The sequence below is a fragment of the Pteropus alecto genome, unplaced genomic scaffold, assembly GCF_000325575.1.
Source record: "Pteropus alecto unplaced genomic scaffold, ASM32557v1 scaffold110, whole genome shotgun sequence".
In the NCBI taxonomy this organism is placed as follows: Eukaryota; Metazoa; Chordata; class Mammalia; order Chiroptera; family Pteropodidae; genus Pteropus; species Pteropus alecto.
This window is the reverse complement of record NW_006431920.1, coordinates 4,010,898-4,035,912: the sequence shown is the minus strand read 5'-3', so window position 1 is coordinate 4,035,912 and position 25,015 is coordinate 4,010,898. Positions and strand designations below refer to the sequence as shown.

The 25,015-nt window shown below is 36.4% G+C and overlaps 1 protein-coding gene across 4 annotated transcripts in view; it reads left to right on the top strand.

Moving 5' to 3' along the window:
- Positions 1 to 25,015, top strand: part of AGFG1 (ArfGAP with FG repeats 1) — a 66,164-nt gene that overhangs the window by 29,851 nt on the left and 11,298 nt on the right. For all 4 annotated transcript variants that reach the window (XM_015585414.2, XM_015585413.2, XM_006906653.3 and 1 more), the window contains exons 3-10: positions 8,126 to 8,241; positions 11,936 to 12,098; positions 13,322 to 13,475; positions 17,464 to 17,583; positions 19,651 to 19,860; positions 20,884 to 21,064; positions 23,441 to 23,520; positions 24,303 to 24,395. In XM_015585414.2, the coding sequence (XP_015440900.1) occupies positions 8,126 to 8,241; positions 11,936 to 12,098; positions 13,322 to 13,475; positions 17,464 to 17,583; positions 19,651 to 19,860; positions 20,884 to 21,064; positions 23,441 to 23,520; positions 24,303 to 24,395 (1,117 nt within the window). The remainder of the gene's footprint in view (positions 1 to 8,125; positions 8,242 to 11,935; positions 12,099 to 13,321; positions 13,476 to 17,463; positions 17,584 to 19,650; positions 19,861 to 20,883; positions 21,065 to 23,440; positions 23,521 to 24,302; positions 24,396 to 25,015) is intronic.

Here is a 25,015-nt window from a genome sequence, read left to right as displayed (position 1 = left end):
CCTCCAGGGGAAGAAAGGCTTCTTTCATTTTATGCTCATCATTCCACTGTTCCCCATGCACATTGTAAAATCAGTCTCTAAAACAGGCTTTTCTTTATTATCCCATTGAAATCGTTAGTATTCTTGGATGCTGCGGTGGTGTCATCGTAAACCCTCAGCTGCAGATCATGTCATAGAACAGAGAGAGCCGGTCTACCCAGAGGTAGCAGAGACACGCTGAACACTGAGAATGGTGCTGTCCAGGACAGGAAGCTAAGGCGCGAAAGCCCGAAGTCTCCGACGGCTCGTAGGTTACAGATCACAAGACACCGTGGGTTAAGGGTTCGGGATTGTGCTGGGAGCCGATTGGCTAGAGGTAAGGTAGGCTGATGTTATTTCTTCAGATCTTGAGGACAGTTCTGAGGTCTTTTCTGGGGTCCCTCTGTCCAGTCCGTGGGAAAGTAGCCAGGGGGTTGTTCCACCTTAGGACTTAGGAACCGAAACATAACTTAGGTCAAGGTGTCATCTTTAGCCCGCTAAAGGTCTGGACGTGTGACCATAAGTCAGGTCTGAGCTGCTGGCTTCTGCTGCTTGGCGGGGTTGCTGATGATCCGGGGGTTGGGGGACAGGGGAAGGCTGGGTCTCTGATGGGTGTAGAAAGAGATGATTTCTAGAGCTGGGGTTTCAAAGTAAATTTAATCAAAGTCAGAAGGACCCTCAGCTTCAGTAAGTAAGACTTCTTCTGTAAAGGGGCAGCTAGTGTATGTTTGGCTTTGTGGACCATACAGTGTCTGTTGCAAGTACCAGCACAGCCGCCTAGACCTTAGATGAGCAAGTGGGCGCGGCGATGTCCCCTTAAACTGCAGCTGCAGCTGCTGCCATCGGCCAGACTTAACCTGTGAGGCGTAATTTACTGACCTCTGGCCTATATATGATGAGACTCTGGATCAGTTAATTTATTACTTCTGAATGAGTAAGTTGGTAAGCTGAATATTCTAGATCAGTGTATTTTAGAGGGAAAAGAGATCATTTCTACTACATGTATATTTCAAGGCTCTTAAGTTGCTTTCAGTCATGCAGCAGATATTTATTTAGAGTCTGCTCTATCAGGCACTGAGAGTACAAATAATGGTGAATCAGAGAAGGTTCCTGCCTCATGAAATTCACCTTTAGAAATTGTGAGATAAAGGGTGTGAAAATAGATACTCTGAGGTTTGGCTTGGGGGATGTTGCCCCTCCGGATTGGTGGGTCAGGAAGGACTTTCCGAGGAGGCCTGTGGGGGAAGAGTGATGATCACACAAGATGAGTTTGGAGAGTTCATCTGGGGTTGACTCCTTCCTGCAGGGGAGGAGCGGGGAGGCTAAATAGGCCAAATAGGCCCTGACAAAGAATTTGGTTCTTACGCTAAGGAAGTCATTATAAGGTAATTTGTGCTTAAGGTAAAAAAATGAGATGAAATAAATTGGATTTGCTGTTTCTTAGATCCGATAATCTTTCACGTATTCATGTTTCTGGTTCACAAAGGCTCTGGTGTCTTAGTAATCTGCACGTACAGCCTGTGTGTTCCTGTTTTCAGTGACTCCGTTACATATGTTCTAGTTTTTGCTAGCACATTTTTATAAAACTATACAGTAGTAGGTCACAAAAAATAATTTTTCTCCCATCTTCTAAATTCCCACTGGGCTAATAATCGAATTAACATGAGACAGATTAACAGGAGAAAATGTCCAACATTTATTATGGATGTACATGCAGTGATGCTATGAGAATATGAGACCTGAAACTCATTAGGCAGTTGAGGTTTATATGCCATTCTGGACAAAGGAAAAGGAGGGCAGGGGTCTGCGATTTCTAAGGGAAAGTAGGCAATTCACAGGTAGAGGAGAAAGAGCAAATATGTGGTGAACAAATTCTTGCTAGGTCACCCAGAAACGGTGGGACAGAGGGAGGACTAAGAGATAGGCTTTGCTAGATTTCTCCCTGGCTGCCATATCGAGTTTGTATTATGGGGCTACGGTGATGCTCCCTTCCTTTAAGCAGGTTTTTCTTTCTTAATTCCTTTAGGCAGGTAAGGGGGAGGGTCAAAGGTTCTTCCTGAGATTTTGTTTCTTAATAATCACCTTAAAATTAACATCTCAACAAGCATATTTTGGGGTGGCCAAACTTTGAACCCCTTCACATTCCTAAAAAGATTGCCAGTTACCCTGTATGGATATGAAAGTTGGACACTGAAAAGGCCGATAAAAGACAAAACTAAGTTTTCTGCTTAGGGCACAAAATGAGAAGGCGAAGTTCTTTGGAAAAGACAGTAATGCTGGGAAAAATAGAAGGCAGCAGCAGGAAAAGAGGAAGACCAAATATGAGATGGACTGACTCCATAAAAGAAGCCATAGGAAGGAGCCTGTATGAGGTGAGCAGGGCCATTGTGGACATCACTCATCTGTGGGGTCATCAGGCGTCAGAGCCACCTCAAGGGCACATAACACATACCTAAAAAGATGTATATAAATGCAGGACCAATCATTTCTCTTGCATAAGACATATGGATAGTGTTTTTGATTCTTCAAGCATTTAGTGAGTATACATATAGATTCTTTACATGGCCCAGTACTGAGAAACACCTATCAGTTGGTGGTCTACAACTATTAGCATAATCACGCTAATGTAAGCTGGATGAGCATAGGAAATGTTAATAATGTACTTGTTTATCCAATAATTAACTTAGGTCATGACAGTATTTGATGTATTGAAATACATGAAAATATGAGATATTTTTCTGATTGTAGATTTTTAGGGAAAAGTAATTTACAGTAAATTAATTTTCCTTTTAGAGCAAAATAATATGTTGATAATAGAATTTTGTATAAATTCATGGTAGCTCTCTAGAGAGCTTCTAATGGTATTTCCCAATTGTTAATATTTATTTCTGTTCATTTTTACTTTCTGCCTCCAAGAAGTGGATATTAGTTACTTGTTTCTAGAATTTTGTAATTCTTTAAGTTTCCTATTATTCCTGTATTTTGCGGGCCATATTATGAAATGTAATTATGTTACATACAGAAGGAGGCAGTAATCCTCCATCTTTCCAGTCAGAGAAAGGACGAAAAAGAGAGTGTGAAATCTAGTTGGATGTATATAGATTGGCTTAATGAAAAAAGATTTTCTAATTCCAGAGCATTTTTCTGTCCTTCCCATATTTTTATATCTTTCTACTTAGAGGCTGCAAGCAGAGTCGTTTCACATTGTTTATTCTTTGTATCCTTTTTATGAAAATAAGGGTTTGCCTGAGTAAATACCAATTCCAGCAAGTTTCTGCTCTATTTTGCTGTCCCTCAGAGCATTACAAAACTATCATATATCATCACTATCCTTACCTATTTTCCTTCTCAAACCTGATACAACACTGTTTTCTTACCCTTTTATATATGAGTAATTGAGAATCACTATGGCCGTTTCCTATTTTTGGTGTTCATAATTGAGTTCGTTAAATTGCTTGCACAGCATATATTTGTTACAACGATTTGGGTGCTGTGTTGGGATGCCTTCCGCCTGCCCTTCTTATTTTAGTCTTTACCATGCTCTGGCTCCAGGCAGCTGCTTTGTCTAGATACACAAGTGGGCTTTCTTGCCTCGTGGCTTCTGGTTGCGCCCTGATGATGGAGGACATTGTCAGCGGATCAAAGAAAGGAAGGAGGGAGAGGTTAGGGTACTTTCTTCTTCCCTGTGGGATTTCTGCTGCGGAGCTGCATCATTTTATTGAAGGCCACTGTGCCCATCCAGTAGCCCTCTTAGTTCAGGTTCTGCTGACCTCTCCCTCCCGTCCCCTCCCCTGTGCTGCCCGCGGGCGGGTGTGCTGGGCCCTGCTGTTGCTAACCCTGGGAGCCTGTCCTCTCACTTGAGATTTCCTCACAGCCACCTGCGGTTTGTAAACAGTCTTTTTATTAAACTACCCAAATTGAGTGTGCCATCTGTTTCCTATAGCAATCTTGACTGATAAATACACTTTAAAAGATTTTAGAGTCTGTCAGTGGCTATTATAATTGCAATTCTGAAGTGGATTAGCAGTAGAATAAGGAAAAAAATATTCTGACAATTTCATGAATTTTTTCTCTTGGCTGATGTGTGATTTTATTTTTAATTCCTCCATAAGATCTGTTTTTGATTATTATCAACCTGTTTATTGAACAATTACTATGGCATTACCCATTGTTTTAAGCATTGTGGCGAATTCAGAAGTAAATGAGACACATGCTCAGTAATTCTGCTGTAAGGCAGTTTGTAATGGGTTTCATGTGAGAGGCGCAAAGTCCTGTAGACTCAGAGGAGGTTGTCCCGTTTGACTCTGTCTGCCGCAGGGTTGAGGGGAGAGTGTTTCCTGTGTCCTGGCGAGACCTCCACTCGCAGTCCTTGCTTCTTACGTTGTCACTCTGTAACCCACTCAGACCGCTTACAAGACCAGGCCCCGAAGTAATAATAACCAACACTATTTGAAGTTCGTTATATATGCCCGCTCTGGGTGCAAAACGTATATTAACTCAGTGAATCTTTCCAACGTTCCTGCGAAGCGCAGGTTCTGTTATTAAACAGAGTTGGAATTCAAACTCGGGTAGGCTGGCTCCCTGGTGTAGGCTCAGGATTACCACAAGCACCGCAGCACTGTGTTTATTATTTTACTAAAACAAAAAATAAAACAAGCAGAAAGGAGAACTCGATACTGTCGTATCGGCAAATCTACAAACTTGAAAGAGCAATTTTAGTAGAATGGTGGGAGCAGAAGCCAGCTTTTCAAGGACTGAAATGTGAATGGGTCACAAGGAGATGGATGTAGAGACTGTGACATTATCCCAGATGTGTCCTTGGAACACTGTCTCTGTGAAATGAATCTTGCTGAATAACAGGTTTAGTGGCTAAGTAAATTTGAGAAATGCTGAAAGCCATATGTAGTGTGTGTATATATATGGAAAGGAAGTTTCCATCTGCTGGCCTAGATTTTACTAAAGCATTGGTTTTCAGACTCTGACCTATTTCACAATCACCTGGAGAGCTTGCTAAAACAGATTGCTGGCACTGCCTCCAGAAGTTCTGATTTCATAGGTCTTGGGTGGCTCCTGAAATTTTGCATTACAAGTTTTTAGGTAACTCAGAAACTGCCAGTCCAGGGAACGGGGGAATTACATTTTGAGAGTCACTTCACTTGAGTAAAATTCAACTGCCAAGAGTGGCAGGCATAGTTAGGATTTTGAGCAACATAGAAAATAGCCATTGTGGGACAACAGTCAAAAATAAGAGCTGGCTAAGAACATCAAGGAACTTTGAGAGTGAGAGAGCATTACCTGTAGTGGGCACAAGCAGCTAGTCTTAATGATTTTTCCCTAGCAGTTTGGCCTGTCTGAGAGCAGGAGCAGAACTACTAGCACTTAGTACAGGATTTTAAGTGAATCCAACAGGCTGCTAATGTCAGATATTTATAAAGTCTAGCACCAAGGACTCCGTCTTGCTTTGTATTACCGTGATGAGTGTAAGACAGTACCTTTATCATCTGTCTTTAACCCTCCTTCTTCTTTTTATTTGTATGTTTATTATTTATGATTCGTTAATTATTCTTAGTTTAAAACATTGTACATGGTAGTTAATAGGGCGTTTAGAATGCCAGACGAAATGTCTACGGTATTTCGTGTTCTGAACTGATTCTGTCAATTATAGCTAATAATGCTTTGGCTGTGGGCAAATGACTACCATGTCTTTTGTTTTCGTGTTTCGAATTTTTTAAATAGAAGAATTATAAACTTACAGTCTTCCCTTTATGAATGTAATTGTAAAGCCACAGAATCTTTTAAAATTACATTTTGGGAGAATCTTTAGTTAGGTTTCTGCCTAAGGATATAGTCCCATGCGGTTCTTTTTAAGTAGCTAGATATTAATTGGCAAAGACGGGCCTCTGGAGCACGGTTCCCTACCCCACTCCCCACCCCACCACCACGGACTAGTACCTGTCTGTGGCCTGTTAGGAACCAGGCTGCACAGCAGGGGGTGAATGGCCAGCAAGGAAGCCTCATCTGTATTTGCAGCTCAGCTCCACCTCAGGTCCTCAGGCGTTAGATTCTCAAAGGAGCACAGGTCCCTTGTGCCAAAGAGGTTGGGGACCAATGCTCTACAGGGTTTGTAGCATTTCTGGTAGTAAGTTGTATTACCATTCCTGGATGTCTACACTTTTCTGGATTTGCCTCCAAAATGTGTTTATAATGAGATCACGTCGTAGCCTCGGCCTCACGTGTGTCAGCTGGGAGCCGCAGGCAGTGTTGGGAAACATGCTTGGAGTACGTGATGGGAGAGGAAAAGGCAGAGTCCTTTTTCTTGTCCTTTCTCCTCCTCCCTCACCCACAGTGAGCGGGTAAGATTTGAGAAGAATGCTTCTTTGAATTCTCAAGTCTTTGTCAGCCTCTTTGAAGCAAGATACTGTGTTCTTTTCACAGTGTTATAATTGGTTACTCTTTAAAATAATATAATTTTGGAAACTTTCAGACTTGCTGAATTTTTATAGCTTTACTGAGGAATAAGTAAATAACTTGTTCATGTTTAGAGTCTAATTTGATGAGTTTTGACATATGCGAGGCTATACTACAGTAAGATAGCGCACATTTTCATCATCTCCAAGACTTTTCTTGTGTCCCTTTGTGATGCATCCATTGATCTGCTTTCTATCACTAAAGATAAGTTTACATTTTCTAAAAATTTGAAAGAGTGAAATCATACGGCATGTACTTTTGGGAGTGGGCGTCTGACTTCTCTCATTCAGCATAATTATCCTGAGTTTATTCATATAGTTGCTTGTATCAGTAGTTCCTTTTTATTGCTGATGAGTCTTCTACTTGGATATTCCCAGATTTACCTATTTACCTGTTAATGGTGGACATTTGGGTTGTTTCCAATTTCGAGTAATTAATAAAGTTGCTGTGAACATTTGTGTACAGATCTGAGTATGGACATGTGCTTTTATTTTTCTTGGGTAGATACTTAGAAATGGAATGGCAGGGCCATATGCTAGGTGTGGTTTAAGAAACTGACACCTTTCTTGCAAAGTGCTTATACCATTACCGTTTTACATTCTTGAGAATTCCAGTTGTTCCACATTCTCACAAATGAATAATATTCTCACTAACAGTGATATATTAGTCTTATTGTTAGCCATTCTAGTGGTATCTGTGGTTATCTATACAGTGGGGTCTCTGTGTTGTTTTAATTTGCGTTTTCCACCTGACTAGTGACATTGGGCTGCTTATTTGGTGCCAGTGTCCCAAATTTTCTGCTCACTTGTAAAAAAAAAATTTTTTTTGTCTTTTTTATGATTAAGTTGTAAGAATTCTTTTTATATTTTGAACTTTTTTGTTCTGCAAATACTTTTTATCAGTTGGTAGCTTACCTTTTCATTTTTTTAGTGTTTTGAAGAGCAGCAGTTTTTGATAAAGACCATTTTGTCAAATTTTCTTTATTCTCTTTATGTTCTTTATGTTCTATTTGAGTCCTTCATCATTTCATTTCTTTAATTTGTCTAAAAAGTTAAATATCTCAGATTCTCATGTTTTAGCCATGGTGGGAGAGGGGCATAGGAGGCAGCTGTAAAGCTAGAGTTGTATCAGCCTTATATTTTTGTTACTGTTGTTATACTTTAATAGCAAATTGTTTATGATCGCAGTAATTTTTATTCGTTCTTTTTGGCTGATTTTTAAACCTGTCAGGGATCTGTAAACTTGCTACTGGCCCAGTTCCTCTGTTTTCTGGAGTCAGGGAACTGAGGTTCATAAAGGTTACATGGCTGTGCTGATGGCTTACATTTCATGATCCTTCCCAGACCAGAAATTCCTGAGTCCTCTTCAAATCCCATTTCACTGTTTGTTTCCCTATGAGGTGTTGTTCTTTATGATGCTGTTGCTAAGATTTTACTGCATACCGTGACATGCTTAAATAAATTTAGTTTCTTCATTGGTTGCGTCTTCATTTCTCATTGTGATAAATATCCTCATTGAAAGCAATATTATTACAATTAACTAGGTTAGTTTTCTGAGAGAATCATAATTTTCCCCTTAACATTTCATTAAGTGAAGATGTTGATTTTTAACACTTTTGTTTTTTTAATTCTTTCCAAAGGTCTGTAAACAGATTTGGCTAGGATTATTTGATGATAGATCTTCAGCAATTCCAGACTTCAGGGATCCACAAAAAGTGAAAGAGTTCCTACAAGAAAAATATGAAAAGAAAAGATGGTGAGTGAATAGTTTGTATTTAGAACAAAGGCTCCCCAAGTCACATTACTTATGGGTAAGATTAGTCTGACACAAGGAAGGACTGGGGGAGGGAGGAAGGAAGGAAGGAAGGAAGGAAGTAGGTAGATAGATAGAGAAAATAAGGAGATAGACAGGTAGGTAGAAATATACCCTTTATACTTTGGCTTTTTATTGGATTTGGTTTCCAAAAACCTTTACTTCTACTTTATCTTAACTCATCTGCACCTAGCAGCAGCCTATATTCCTTATAATTACTAGGCCTCCTACCCTTTTTTGGAATGTTAGAATCCTTCCTTTAAATCCTTTACTAGCCCTTTTCTAGACATTTTTAGTCTTATAAAGCCTCCCTTCCTAAAATCTTTATTCATTTAGCAAGTATTTATTTAGTATCTTCTGTATACCATGCACTATGTTAAAGCTCTTGTGTAGTCTATTTATAATCCATTCACTTAATTGTGTCTCACAGTAGCTCTTTGCTCAAAATATCCCTTATTTCCTACCCAAGAAATCATTTTACCACGTGGTTAAGAAGGGAGCATTTGTACTCCCATAACTAAATCTATCAGATGCTAATTTTTAAAAAGACCTTAAAATATGTTGGACGTATGACTAGTAAACCTTTTAAAGCAGAGCAGGGAAGATATCCTTAGAGCTAGTGTTTAATTACTTCAGACCCTTAATTTTTAGCTATATGAGCACAATTTAGTAAGACTTACTAATAATGAACTCTTGGTTGTTTCTTTATCAATATTTAATAGTGTGTATCACTATTTAATAGTGGGTAAGAAGGTGAGGGGGAGAGTCACAGATCGAGGGAATAGATAATGAAGAAGTAAGTGGCCTGCTGTTTTCCCGAAGCGCTGTGTTTTAATAGAGAGAATGATACAGCCAAGAGCCTGTTTTGGTCCCGAAGGAATGCTTGCTGTCGTTTATGCGTGAGAAGCATCTCTGATTTTTATGCTCTGCGAACTTTGTGTTCTTACTGTTCTCTGGAGGAGGCTTTCTTCCCCCCTCCACAAGCCAAAATTAGCCAGGGCTATATTATAGTCATTAGCACTAGATACTTTAGATGTGAGTATAGATAAAACATACTAGTAAAATATCAGTGCAGGAAAGAGGAGGATTTTAGAAGGCAGGGCGATAGTGCAAACGTGGTATCATAAATGGGTCTTAGAATGAAATATGTATATAATTATCCTTTTTATCATTTTAGTTTCTAATTTCCTAGGCCTGTAGTTAAGACCTTTCTTCTCGTATAGCCTTGCCTAATTTTTGATTTTCCAACAGTTTTATTTCTACCAACTTAGAATGTTAGTTTGAATAGGGCTTAGCTGGGATTTTGAGATAGTTTAGCTTCAGTTAGCAAGTTTGCAAGAGAAAACTGTGTGACCAAGAGTTGATAGAATTAAAACCACAGGACCTTTCCCCACTCCCGCCCCCGCATTTATAATAATAGTAGTAGTAGTGGTATACAGTAATAAAATTCATTCGAACCATAACCCAAATAACCGTAAACCTCAAATAATTAAAATTTGTGTTATTTTTTTCTGTCCTGAGAAACAGGGTAGTAGTAACAAGTGTAACGACAAATGCACACTTTAACTGTGAGAGGGAGGAGGGAGTGACCAGCATTTAGCAGGGCCAGGACCTGTGCACTTGGAATGCGTGCCCCAGCACACCTGTGACGTGTCACTAGCGAGCAGTGCCGCGGGCTTTTAATGCGTCGTAAGAACTGTCCAGACGCAGACTCCCTAAAAACCCTTACTGTGGGCGACTATGCGTAGCACAGTGAGGCCATTGTCATCTGAAGGGGTTTTGAAATTGTTCTTTTGACCAGTTTTCAAACTTACTTCCTATATTATACAAGTTTAGCTTACTTTTAAAATCAGATGAGTCTTTTGAACCAAATACTGTTATCTAGTTTTATCTTTTGATAAGATGTGGCCATACTCAAAAATTGATATCAGTGATATGCCAAATTATGGGAGAAATAACTTCTTCTGTACATTCTCATATTCCGTCATCTCTCCCATTTACTGGAAAAAACGAAGTAGTTTTATTGTTTGTGATTATTATATAATTTGATAATAGCTAACTCTTTTGTAGCTGTCACCTGTACCAGGAAGTGTTCTAAGTATTTTATAAATGTTAACTCATAAATTTATACCTCTCAGCAACCATTTATTCATTTTATAGATGAAAAATCAGAGGCACATGAGGAGTTGAAGTAGTTTGCTTTAGGTTTCATAGCCGTTGAGTGGTGGAGCTGCAATGTGAACCACGTCTCTGGAGTAGAGAGGTGCTCTTAACCATTCTCCTGCTTTTCGCACCTGCTTGATATGGAGGGTGGAGAGAAGGGTAGGATAGGACAAAACCAGGAAATACAGAACGAGAGCTCTTACATGATCCCAGCCCTAGAGATCAGCATTGCCAATATTCTGGCATTATATTCTAACTGCCTTTCCTTACTTTAACTCCATTTCTCCCGTGAATCTTATATTTATGTGACTGGGATCAAACCAGAAAGACCCATAAAGTAATATGGACATCTTTCCCTGTCAAAGAGTAGCTGTGTGGTATTATATTAAACGGGTTTAAGAGTGTCGTTTGATTCCTACTGGCCAGTATCTTATGCTGCTATCCATTCTGAAACATCTCCCAGAATTCAGGAACTGGCTAATCCAAGTACAAGGGCTCCTGTACGTATTGTATACTATGATCCAGAGGTCTTCAGTGTCAAGCCAGCTGCTTTGAAAGCACAATGTTCTCAGAGGATCCAGAAGTTGGCAGAACCTCTTAGGAGTTAAATACAGAAAGCCACATCAGTCAAACTCTAGTTATGAATCTAGAAGATGTTAGATGACTTAGTTCCCTACTCTGGTACTGCCAGTTTGTATTCCCCCCGGAACATCAAAAGCATACGAGACCCCCAGGGAACACCACTATAACCTTCAGTTAACAATTGCTGCTGTTACTTGTAATCATGTGTTTAGCAGGTTTGGGGACTCCAGCATGCAATAAAAGAGAAAACGATTAAAAAAAAAAAAAAAGACACATGTACCTGTATCTTTGTACACTTACCCAGATATTATGCAGGTGGTACTTCTGGGCACAGAGCACACCTATTTATGTATTTTAATAGTAACAAAATTTGTAATGTTTACACTCAGATCAAATGTGCACAACTTAGGTTACAAGTGTTTTCATTTCTATATCTCCTTTTGTCAATTGCTCCTGTTTAAAAATTGGGCTGTTGATTTTATTCTTAGATTTGTAATAAGCCTTTTTGTTTTACACTGTTCACTGTAATATAATAATGTTTCCCCTTTCTGCTTTGTTTCCAAATGTTACTTATGATCTTACAATACTTTAGTTTTTAAAAATTATAGTATTAACTATTCATCATGATAGGTCCTCTTTAAAAAAAAAGCAGTTATTATGTTTATCTTAGAAAAACTAAGTAAATGAAGAAAGTTTTGTGTTAGTCTTCATTATCTTTCCTCTGAGTATTTCAATTAAGTGTAGTCTTCAACTATCAACTCTAAGAGAATTTTGAAATAAGATTATTATTAACAGTCTTATACGAAATTAGAATTCAGCTTGTCATTCTTGATTGTAGTATTTCCTGTATTTTTCTTAGTTAACTGCCTGCTCAACTTTTCATGTGTTTTAGGTATGTTCCACCGGAACAAGCCAAAGTGGTGGCGTCAGTTCATGCGTCTATTTCAGGGTCCTCTGCCAGTAGCACAAGCAGCACACCTGAGGTCAAACCACTGAAATCTCTTTTGGGAGATTCAGCACCAGCACTGCACTTGAATAAGGGCACACCTAGTCAGGTGAGTAGCCATTAAGTCTCTGTAGGGGCTTCTACTTAAAGGAGGACTGAGTGTCATGAATTGGAGAATTCTTTAAGACAGAAGCGTAACCTCGTATGCCAGTAGTGTTCTGTACGAATGGCTTACAGCACGTTGAAAGGTTGTTGGTTAAATGGTCGGAATGTGTATATGTTTGCTCCTTTGCTCTTACTAATATGAGTTTCTTTGAATTCTCTGCAGTTTTGTAAAGGTATACAGGAATGTCGCTATAACTGTCATATAGCATACAGTTAGTAAAATTTGAATCTGTGGTAACCATCAGAGTTAGAACAATACAGCCTCTGTCATGTACTTTTGCAGGAAAGGATTTCTCAAGCAGTAGAATTTTCTCCCATGCCTTGTTGATTATAAAGCACGTTTATCATGGAAACACACGTGACTTTGCATTAAATACCTTACTCTAAAAAACCGAATACACCGAAGTCTTTTTCTAAGTCAGTACCTAAAGTTTGTACTTCTGAACTTTATTATAGTTGACTGAGCTATGACAAATCTGTTGCGTGATACTGTAATATCTACACAAGAATGGTGCTGAGGCGCGGTACTGTTTCAATTAAATCCCCCTCTTTTTAATCATGCACACTAGGGCAGTGGTCCCCATCTTTTTTGGGGACCGGTGCTCTTAAGAGAATCTAATGCCTGAGGATCTGAGGCGGAGGTGAGGTGGAGCTGAGGCGGTGATGCCGTGGTGATGCTAGTGCTGGGGAGCTGCCGCTCACCTCCCGCTGTGCGGCCCGGTTCCTGACAGGCCGTGGACCGGTATGGTCTGCTGCCCAGGGGTTGGCGACCCCTATACTGGAGCATCTGGTTAAATTGCTCTATTTTTACAAAAGGTTTGTGTGAAAAATGAAAAGAGAGTTAATTAAGTCAGCATATCATAACTCTTCCTCTGAATACAGTTATGTCTATGAAAGCATCTCTGTCTTAGCAGCAAGACCATTTTGTGTCATGAGGTGTAACAATTGTTGTAATTATATTTTTTTGCTTTTGACTCTACTTAAAATTGAGAGATAATTTGGGAATAGATGTTTAAAATTGTTGCTTTTCAAAAAAGAAAGTATTAAAACTATAAATAAAAGATATAGTTCTTAAACTGTGTCTTAAGTTAAGTGAATTGAGAATATTGTTATAAAAATTTAGCAGATCTGACTGGAAACACTTTATAGCTAACATGTGGTTTACAGTCCCCTGTCGTAGGTCGCTCTCAAGGACAGCAGCAGGAAAAGAAGCAGTTTGACCTTTTAAGTGATCTTGGCTCGGACATATTTGCTGCTCCAGCTCCTCAGTCAACAGTTACAGCCAATTTTGCTAACTTTGCACATTTCAACAGTCATGCAGGTAAATGTTTTTCCCTAAGAGCTTTCGCCAGAGATCTCTATAAAACACCAAGAAACAACCATGTTTAAATTTAAATACCAGTAAACATATTCTTTTGAGAATGTTTGATCACTCGACTGTTGAGGTCTAATATGTAATCGTGTGACCCTGGTGTCTTTTAATCACGAAAGAGACTGTACCTTAATGTCAGATATTGACGTGACCTCCTTTCATAGAAAAATGGGAAAAGACCACCATATTTTTTTTATCCTTTGATATGGACCATTTCAGATATTCAAAAGTGACCAGATAATAGAACCTATGTATACCCATCTCTCATGGCTAATCTAGTTTCATTTCTCATTTTACTCGTTTCCTCCTCTCATTATTTTGAAGCACATTTTCGACATATTAGTTTATTCTTAAATACCTATTTTATATATATCTATAAAAATAGGACTTTCTTTGTTAAGCATAGTTATGGTAGTATTACCACTCCCTAAATATTAGTGATAATAATAATAATTCATTATTTTTCAATTTTTTTATTCCAGTTCAAACACACACACACACACACACACACACACAGTTTATTCAGATCAGGTGTACACATGGCACTTGTAAGATACTTCTCTTAGTCTGTAGGTTTTTCCTCCATCCTTTTTTTCTCCTAATTTATTTGTTAAACAAACCAGGTTATTTGTCCTGTTGAGTTTTAAGCAGTCCTATTGTCTATTGTGCCAGTGTGGTGTCCTTTATTAGGTTCTTCTCTGTGTTTTACTGTCAATTGATAGAGATTTGATTGATTGCAGGTTATTTAGAGAGGGGGTGGTGATGGTGGAGGCAAGCCTACTTACTGAGGGTTTAAGAGGCACATAATATTGATTATCTGTGTTTGTAATGTTAGCAGTTGCCCAATGCTCTGGCATCTGTTATGCAAAATTGTGATATTCTAAATTTGTCATTCCTTCATTTATCAGCTGAAGTACTTTTTTAAAAAAACTTTGTCATCTTCTGCAGAGATATGTAGTTAGAAACATAATTTTCCTACAGAATTTAATAGTTATTTTGTCTGGTAATAAACATATTACAGCACCTACATACTATAAACTGCAATTAATTTTTGTCATGTACTAGAGATGTCAGACTAAATTGCCTTGCCACCCAGTTACACAAATGAGTAGTATTATGCAGTGCAGGAGAGACCATGGTGCCCTTTGTAAAGGGGGATGTTCTCATCTGTTGCCACATGGAAATACAGGTTCAGGATTATTAAATATATTAATTTTCTTTAAAGGGAAGCAAGAAATCTTGTTTATTTAATGTGAAATATTCTCATTTTAAATGTTGAGAATTGATGAAAAAAATTTAAAATATTGTATAGTTGAAACAAAGTTTATCTCTCAGCTGCATTTGATGGGGGTTGTTAAGTTTGCATCTTCTGGTCTCTGTATTTGCCTTCCTTTCTCATGAATACCTGTTTCTCACTGAAGAGGAAACACAGCTCTCAGCAAAATTTGGGCTCATTCACTGGTGCCTTAAATTCTAAAGTTAGTTGACTCCTTTGTACTTTTTGAAATAAGATTATTTAATACGTATCTTTACTATTTTGTCACATTCTGTTTGTGTAAAGATTGCCTAAGGTTCCAGATAGTAATTTTTGTAGTATTGAATTTATTAGTTGCTTAATTTCTAAAGTTGCGTTTACCAAAGTTTCATTCTATACACTTAGAAATTTTAAAAGTTTATAAAATAAGTTGTTGGAGATAATGAATAGATACAGTGTCTGCAAATAAAAACTGATAGAAATATTACAAAACCCTGTCTTACCATAATGAATAGATGTTTGAGTAATGTGTTTGGTGTTCTAGTTGGGAAACACTGGGAAAATAAAAATTTGATAAAATAGACTTGACTAACAAAATGATTTGCATCGAACTGATTCTTTTCCTAATGATGTTTGACACTCGTTACATGTATATTTTCTCCTTATGATGTTCTAAATATAAGTTAAATGTAGAATATGTAGTATTATATACTACATATTCCTATCTGTTTGAGCTTAGGGACCCAATTCTTATTTTTACAAGAGACAGATGTATTTCATTTGTTCTCAATTGTATAATTAAATTGTTCAAAAAAATTAGAAACTTACCTTTTGGAATGTAGCCCACTCTTAATTTGAGAACTTCCTATTCCATGTTCTCTATTTGGTTTGTAGTTGTATTATCTGTATGAATATTACATATTTTGGACTTATACAATAATTTTGTCTTTTAGTAGAATTATCTTCTTTTTTTTGGTCTAGTATTTCAAAGCTCTGAAATAATTTATTCTTATTGTCTCATAAGTTGTAGAATCACAGTGCTGGATTTGCAAGTAGAGAGCATCTAGAGAATCTTCTCATTTTGCTAGTGAGAAAACTGCTAGAGCCAGAACAATCGGGGGCTTGTCCGGGGCTTTATACAGTTACTTATGTTAGGATGGACTTCTCCGATTCTTAGCTCAGATTCTCTTTGCACGAAACTGTACTTGCCTACTGTCGTTCTCAGCAATACTAAATGGTAACTGTGTTTAAACTTGTATTTATTATTTAAACTTGTATATGTAGTCCAAAATGCTTTTCAGGAAATTAAAATTTTAATTTATTAGTATTTCATTGTGACATAAGATTGCAGGGTATCCAGAAAATACAGAATATTGTTAAGCAAGCAGTAAGCGGCCTTTTAAATTAGGTACTTCTGTATAGTGTTTGAGAGCTGGGACAAACGTGTTTAAAAAGAGTTTTTAAGAACCAAGTGTGAGCAGTGACCGGTGGGATAGCACCCCACGTTTCAGAAGTGCTAGGTGTGGGTACTCAGGAAGGGAGTGGCACGGGTATCTAGTAAAAAGGGGTCTGTTTTAGGTATATTTCCTCCTCTACTGTCATGCCCTCTCGGATGTATACAAAACAGTATTGCATAAAATGCTCTAAATTTTCCTGATTTTCTTTTAACAATAATATTTGCTTTGTTAATGGGAAAATATTTTGTTTAGTAATTTTTTGGGGGGGTTGTTTACAGGTAGAATACATATATTCATTTCAAGAGCTTGGTCAACTCAGGAAAACAAGGAAATGATACCTATATGAAATCTTACTACTTTGAGTTAATGCAGATTTTTTTTATGTACATGGTATCATTTAACAAAGTGGCACATGAAAATGTATCTGGAATTTATTAACCTGTTTCTCTTACTTTGTCATAAACATTTTTATATAGGATTGGATATTTTTTTACATGACTTTTTTAGTGGTTGCATTATATCCATCATATGCTCCCTCATTACTTCACTCATTGCTGGCCATTGAGTTTTAACTTTTTTGTATGAGGGGTACTTGTAATTTTTACTAGTTCTCATTGTATCTTACATTTTAATGTGTTTGAAATGGCAGGTTTCTAATAGAATGTCAATATCTTTAGTTTATTTGGCAGTCGTGTCCTACTTGTTATACATTCGTGTGTTTTTTTTTTTTATTTTTATATGCCATGGTGTGACATAGTTGTAAACTTGAAAAAAAAAAAACTTTAGTGTAATTAAACTGTCTTTATATCAATATTTTAGATTCATCCAGCTGATGAATCACTCATTACCATTTTAAATCTGAATTTCCAGAATGTATCCTGTATCCTAAGATTCTATTTGCTTCACTATAACTTATATATTTAGTGTTCTTAATTCAGAATTTCCTTTAATGGAGTAACATTTACAGTACTATTCCTGAAGTTACTCAAAGGGTATCGTGTACAAATTTATGATTGCGTAAAGTGTTTTGGAAATTTTGGGATAAATTGCTTGAAATTGGGCTAAATAAATGCTGATAGGATTGAAAATCTGATTTTTAAATGAATTCTCCTTAAAGTGAGTTCTGAGATGTAGAAACTTTATAAAATTCTTAAATTTCATTTGTCATGTTTTTCATTTATAGTTTTCATATTCATTAACATATGTTGTTCCTTACCATTTACAGCTCAGAATTCTGCAAATGCAGATTTTGCAAACTTTGATGCATTTGGACAGTCTAGTGGTTCGAGTAATTTTGGAGGTTTCCCCACAGCAAGTCACTCTCCTTTTCAGCCCCAAACTACAGGTAGAGCTTCTCCAGCATTATGCTTAAATGTTTAAAATGAAGTAAAACTCTCTCGATGTAGATTCAAAAATTACTCTAAAAGTAAATTCTGTAATTATCTGAGTTTAAAGTAGTTCTATCTTACAAAGCTCTGGGGAAACCTGAAATCTTTATTTTTTTCTGTGATCATTTGTTTTTCTGAACTCTTTGGTATATTGTCTAATTCACAGCATCTATTCTCCTTTTCCTGCACACGAATCTTCCTTAAACTTCTTATAAACAGAGGGATTAGAGTACTAAAAGTGTTTTAGGTTCATAGAACACATTGATTCAGGCCGTAACTACAGGAAGCTAATTGATTGCTTCTGTAGAACTAAAAGTATAAGTAATTTTCAAGGCAACGAGCTTGAAAAATAAATATATTTAGTCAAGAGTAGGTTATTTAACTTAACTTTAATCAAATGTGGAAATAGTTTTCTGTGCAGGAATTGGTCTTTAAACATTGAATACTCTGCCATAAACTGTATTGTTTTCAGACACTCATTGAACCCTTGTTTAGATCTTTGGCTATTTACTTTTCTTTCAACTTTAACTTTGTGTACTGTCTTTAAGCCTTTTCTTTCAATTTTCTTTTTTTTTTTCCTTTAAATGTCATCATTTACATAATTTCTGGCTGTCCAGCATTTAGAATGCTTTCATCTAGCTGCAGTTTTGGTGAATTTTCTTCAGCTTTTCCTCTCCAGGCTACCAACAGTAAGTTCTGTTGTCAAGTAGGCATCTTTTGCTAATTTGTATGTTTTGTGCTGTATTTCATGGTGTTTTCACTTATAGAATGTTAATCATCTTTTAATAATAACCTTTCATAAATGCTCATTTTTACTCCCCTCTTCACTATTACTAAACGCAATAGTATACAGTAAGAGTTAGTTGATTTAATAATTCTGTTTTTAATAATGTGAAGTAAATTTCATCACGCAAACTTTGAAAGCTTTAGTATGTACTTTGTTCACCAGCTACTTATAATAGATCACAATCTTTTAAATACATACTTAATTGGTTTTAATTGAAAATAACCAGAATTTTAGTTTTGAGAGAAATTTTATCAGTATATGTTTTATAAAAAAACTAATTGATAGAAATTTTTTTGTTTGTTTAAAGAGAGGTGTCTCTCTCCTGTTTTTAAAATATCTATGTCTACTTTGCTATCACTTTACAATATAACTGTATATGCTGTTTTGATTGCTGAAACTAATGCATAGGCATAAAGAGCTGGTATCAAAAGTGTAGAATCCAAAGCATAGAATGAAATACCTAGCTTTAATCTTTTGGTAGTCTTTTAAATAAGTATCTAGATTATAGAACAGACTTTTAATCTTAGCAAGATATATCCAATAGGGACCTTTAGGTGAGTTATGCTCTTTAGAGTCAAAAATTGATATATTTAAGTTATTTTTATATTGTATACTATAATTTTTATTTTTTGAACTATATATAATAAGGTATGATTTTACTGAGGATTTTATGGTGTTATATATATGTTAAATTATGTAGAATAATAGCTCTTCAAGTAAAATAAGTCCAAAGCTTAAAGATCACCTTTTAAGAAATTCTGGATCAGAATAGTACATCTTAGACATTCTAATTTTCTACCCTGGGATTCATTTCAACCAAGTCTTTATTAGAGCTACAAAAACTTATAGCGTAAGATACTTTGTTTGTAGAGTCTCTTTAAGGAGAACTAGTAAAAGATCACAGTATATAACTGAATGTTCTATAAAGTAACCAATCAGGTAGGTAGCCTAGAGTTACTCCCCTAAGAATTATTATATTCTTTACTCCAGGGTAGATAATTACAGGTAGAAACTTGTGATTCTTCATGTTGCCAGCCAGGGCCTTTGAAAATCTAGTTTCGTAAACTGTAAAGTCACATGTAGATGGTTAAAGTTGAATGCTGTTTGCTAGTTATTATCTATAAGAATGTAGGATTGCTTATGGAACACTTAATTTAGGAAGAAATGATCACATAATCTGTCAGAGGGTATTGGGGAAAGTCTAGAAATTTCAAGTGTTTTGTTTATTCTGTTACAGGTGGAAGTGCTGGATCAGTAAATGCTAATTTTGCTCATTTTGATAACTTCCCCAAATCCTCCAGTGCTGATTTTGGAACCTTCAATACTTCCCAGACTCATCAAACAGCATCTACTGTTAGTAAAGTTTCAACGAATAAAGCTGGTCTACAGACTGCAGACAAATATGCGGCACTTGCTAATTTAGACAATATCTTCAGTGCCGGACAAGGTAATCAAGCTTTAAACAAAACAAATACAAATTTGTATATTAAACAGACCGTTAAATTTGGTTGTGTTAAAATCTTAGGATGCTGTGCGTTTCTTAGTTGTATAGAAATTTTGTTTAATTGTTCATAACTTTTTCGATCTGAAATATCAGCTATAAAACTGAAAGCATAGAAACTAATTTGGATACCTTCTAGTTTTAAAAGAAAATAATCGACAGAAACTTAATTTTATCTTAGAAAGCATGCTTTACTGTTCTAAGGCCATACTGAGTTAAGAAATCTTATTAATAAAACTGAAAGGTTATTGGGTGGTTTCTGTGGTATAGTCATTTTGAACTCTTTTCTATTAATATCTTGATATTTATTTTTAAAAACCTTTTTAACAGTGTATTTTTATGCCTAGTTTGGTCTTTGGGCCAGTATTTTGCCTCTGAGAATGCATAGTGCGGTGGGGAACAGCAAGGGTCTGCTTTCAAGTTGGATTCTGTGTCCTGATCTCTGGGCTTGCTTTCTCATCTCCAAAATGAGGGTAGTAAATAGCATGGAACCCTGCAGTTATAGGCATTTTGAACAGTGCCTGGCGCATACTAAGTGCTCAGTAAATATTTCCTCTTATTACTGTCTCTGATTTTCTCATGGACAACCCTGGGAAAATGATATTAATAAATTGTTTATATCAGGGTCCAGCATTTTATGTTCACATGAATGAAATGCACCTGTCCTAGAGATGTTACGTAGCACTTTTTGAGAATTCCTTTTTTACGCACAGTCTAGACATTTTATCGGTGTAGAGTCTTAGTTGTTGTTATAATTGCAAGATTCCATCTTTACCACAGTGGTGTGTAGCACAATTAATCTTGTCTGATATTTTTTAGATTCCTTATTAGGTAAGCCTCTAGAATCCTGTCCATTTATTTAGCTCCACGTCAGTTTTAAATTCACATGTGTTGCATGGCAAATGTGGGTTGATAAGTTGAAAGTATAACTTTAAATTTGGGGTGTAATTTATTTTTGTTTGTTCACAGGTGGTGATCAGGGGAGTGGCTTCGGGACCACAGGTAAAGCTCCTGTTGGTTCTGTGGTTTCAGTTCCCAGTCAGCCAAGTGCATCTTCAGACAAGTATGCAGCCCTGGCAGAACTAGACAGCGTTTTCAGCTCTGCAGCCACCTCCAGTAATGCGTACACTTCCACAAGTAATGCTAGCAGGTACCTTGTCTTGGTGTTCCTGCTTCGTGCTTTATCTTCTAATCTTTTTTTGCAACTCTGAATAGTAATGTTAAATAATGACTGTGGGGGACATAATTTCAAAATTATTGAATATTTTTATAAATTTGAGGAAACTGAGTTTAATTTGCTAATTAAAATATAATTCTTGAATAATTGCCATAATTTTATATTTTCATTTAATCAAAGACTTCGTTACTTTTTTCCTTGAACACCAAAATGAAATTAAGAGTATGTACACATCTCAAAATGGACAGTTATATACAGATTTAATTGTGCTCAGCAGAGAATCATTTATTAGATTATATACTTTTAAGGTACAGTTTTCAGTCATGAAGACTGAATACTGAAAGGAATATGTTGTAGCCTTAGTTGTAAATACACATTTTTAGAAATATTTGCACCATAGCCCAACACTAATTCCATATCTCTTCAGTGTGTACTGGAATTTATAAATAGACGTATCTATTACTGTGTTCAAATATGTCTGGCATGAAGGAATTCTTGGCAGGGGGAAGTTGAATACATTTGAACAACATCAGCTCTTTAAAGACCTTAGAGTTTCGACATCTTCCTTTTAGAGTAAAGGAAACAGACCCTGAAGTACAGGTGACTCATCTATACAGTGTTTTAACCGTCTCGTTGCTTTTCATTTCTGAGGTTTGTCTCTTCTTTCTTTTGTTATCCTAGTTATCCTATGTCCTTTTAGCACCATTTCTAGAGAGAAATTCTAGGATTGTAGTACCAACTGCTTGGGCTCTTGGTAATAAACTTCCCATATGCCAGCTGGAAAAATTAAATCCAGAGAATAAAATTAAGAGTATTTATACATTTTTTGCTTTGTTAGTTTTATCTACATTACACATACGCAGTAGTGGACCATAACAGGTCCTAAAGTCTGGAAACACAAATACATAGAACAAAGGGCTTAATGATACTACAGTACAGTGGTCCATGCAGTGTTTGGAGTACCTGAGGCCCTTCGAAGGGGTCTGCGAGGTTAAAACTATTCAGTAAATATTTATGAATATAGAGTTCGTAATTCTGAGCAATTATTTGTGTTTTCACTAATTGACATTTGTATTAATGGTGTAAAAACAATGGCAGGTAAAGCTCTCTGGAGCCTTAGCGTGAATTAAGGCAGTTGGCACCAAGCTGTACAAGTAGTCATCAGATAGTCATTATTTTCTTACCACTATACATTTACTTTTACTTAGGAATAGTCTTGATTCAGTTCTTTTTTATATGAATGTTCTCAATGAAGCAGTAAAAAACATTTTATTAAATCTTGATCCTTAAACATGTCTATTTTCTCTGTGTTGGACTGAGGTGTACGTATCAGGGAATTTTGCTGCATACTGAGTGAGGTATGGTAGTTGAATCGTGGAATGAAACAGCCACTGTTTTTCGAGACCATGATTCAGATTTGAGTATTTGGCAGATACTTTCTAAAAAATGAAGTATTTAAGTCTGTCACTTTAAGGAAAACAACTGATAATATTCACACATTTAAGCAAATTTTGGAAAATTTATTAACATGAGCTTGATAACTTCCCATTACTTTTCTGATGAGGTGGGTGGTGATATTAATGAAGGTGATTTTTTTTTTTTTTTTTGCTTAAAGAAATGTGTTGACATTTGGAAGATTGACATCAAGTATTTTCCAGATGATGTAATACCAGTAAAAGATATTTAAAGTATGAGATAGACTAGTGGATGTTAACTTTAGTCAAGTACAAAAATGTTCACTGATGATAGTTTCAAATTCCATATTGCAACTAACTTTTAGGAAACTATTACTGTTGGTTTCACTATGATATCAAAGAGATTAACAACAATTATCTGAAAAGCTATTATTATAATACTTCTATTTTGTTCAATTAAGTATTAATGTGAGGCCAGTTTTTTTCTCATAAACTTCACCCTACATAGCATATTACAACAGACTGATCCTCTGTTAGACTAGCCATTAAAAGATTTGCAAAAATATCCAACGGCGTTACTCTTCTAATTAAATTCCTTTCATTTTGGAAAATATAGTTATTATAAAAATGCTACATATGTTAGTGTGAGTGGCTTTATTGTTATTTTTAAGTGAATAAAATGAAAAAAATTTTTCATTTTAATTTTAATACTATATATATACATATATATTAATATAGCATACTGAAACAAAGCCTCTTTGGGTTTCTCAATAATTTTTCAGACTGTAAATGAAATCTGAGACTTAAAGTTTGAGAACGTCTGTGATACATGACATGTTCATAATTACTTGTTTCCACATTTTTATGGCCACCCTATATAGGTAGATTACCTTTGCTTTTCTTTAAATATGAAATTTTCAATATTTGTTTTCAGCAATGTTTTTGGAACAGTGCCAGTGGGTGCTTCCGCACAGACACAGCCTGCTCCTTCAAGTGTGCCTGCTCCATTTGGAGGTATGTGTTTCTGGTGTGCAGTAGTCCCCCCCTTATCCGGGGGGGTGTGGGGGGTATGTTCCAAGAGCCCCAGTGGATGCCTGAAACCGTGGGAAGCACCACACGCTATATGTACTATGTTCTTTTTCTCTGTGTACATACCTATGAGAAAGTTTAATTTATAAAATTTGGCAATTTCGTGGATAGAAGATTGGTTCTTACCAGAGATCTTAGCAACCTCAGCATACTGGTTTTTTTTTCCCATATGAAATTGAGAACTTTTTCCTTTTTGCTTAAAGGAAGCACTTTCGGGCTTCTCTTCGGCACACCTGAATTGCCAGCATCATCACTGCTGCACTTAGTTTTTTTTGAACACAAGCATTCCAGTACTGCAGCATTAGGCGCTAACCAAGTCACATGCCTGCTGAGTGACTAACAGGTGATCGTGTATACAGCATGATTCACTGCCCGAGCAGGATGGAACGAGATTCCTTCACATCACTCAGGATTTTGTGCAATTTAGAACTTATGGATTGTTTATTTCTGGAATTTTCCATTTAGTATTTTCGGACTGCTGTTGACTATTAGTAACTGAAACTGCAGAAAGCAGAACCGTGGATAAGGGGGTACTCTTGTATGTGTTGATTTTTATAAAGAACCCAAATGTATGTCCTTTTCTAGGGTTACCAGAAGACAAGCAACAGTTTATTATCAGAAAGCTCTAGTTTTCTGTTTTCATATAGATACATAGATATGAACAAATTCTTTAAATAATTGATAGTATATTTTATAATTTTTTAAAGCTACGCCTTCCACAAATCCATTTGTCGCTGCTGCTGGTCCTTCTGTGGCATCTTCTACAAATCCATTTCAGACCAATGCCAGAGGAGCAACAGGTAAGAAATTAAGATTACAGAACAGCAAGGTTTGGAAAAGGTATTTATTGCAAAAAAAAAAAAAAAAAAGTGAAAACATTAGAAAATAAGGTTTCTTTTTTACCGAAATGAATGAGAAGTGTGTGGGAGAGTTTGTCCATAAAGACAAATACTAGCTGAAAGTTTACAAAATCCTGGAATTTAACATTTGAGAAGGACCTTAGAAGTTATCTAGTGTCTACCTCCCCCCCTCCCCCGTCAGAGCTTTCGTTTTTCAGGCAGGGAAGCCCAAGCATGGAGATGAGACTTCCTTGAGCCACATGGCCAATTTATGACAGAGATACGACTTGAATACGGTAATTTTGACTTATTTGGTGGTCTGGTTTCAGAATTACTGGTTACAACTCACTCAGTCTTAATAGAAAAAAATCATGAGATGTATTTTCATCTGGTTTTGTTTCTTGAAATGAGATTGTAAGGTTTGAATGGACTTTGTTAAATGAGGTCTTCATATACAGGAGTATTTCTACTGCACATCTCTTAGGATGTTAACATTTTAAAAATTGTGGGAACTTGATTTAATTTGGGGTATAATATTTGACTCTTCTCTTTTGATAACTTTTTTTCCTTTATTCTCTTTA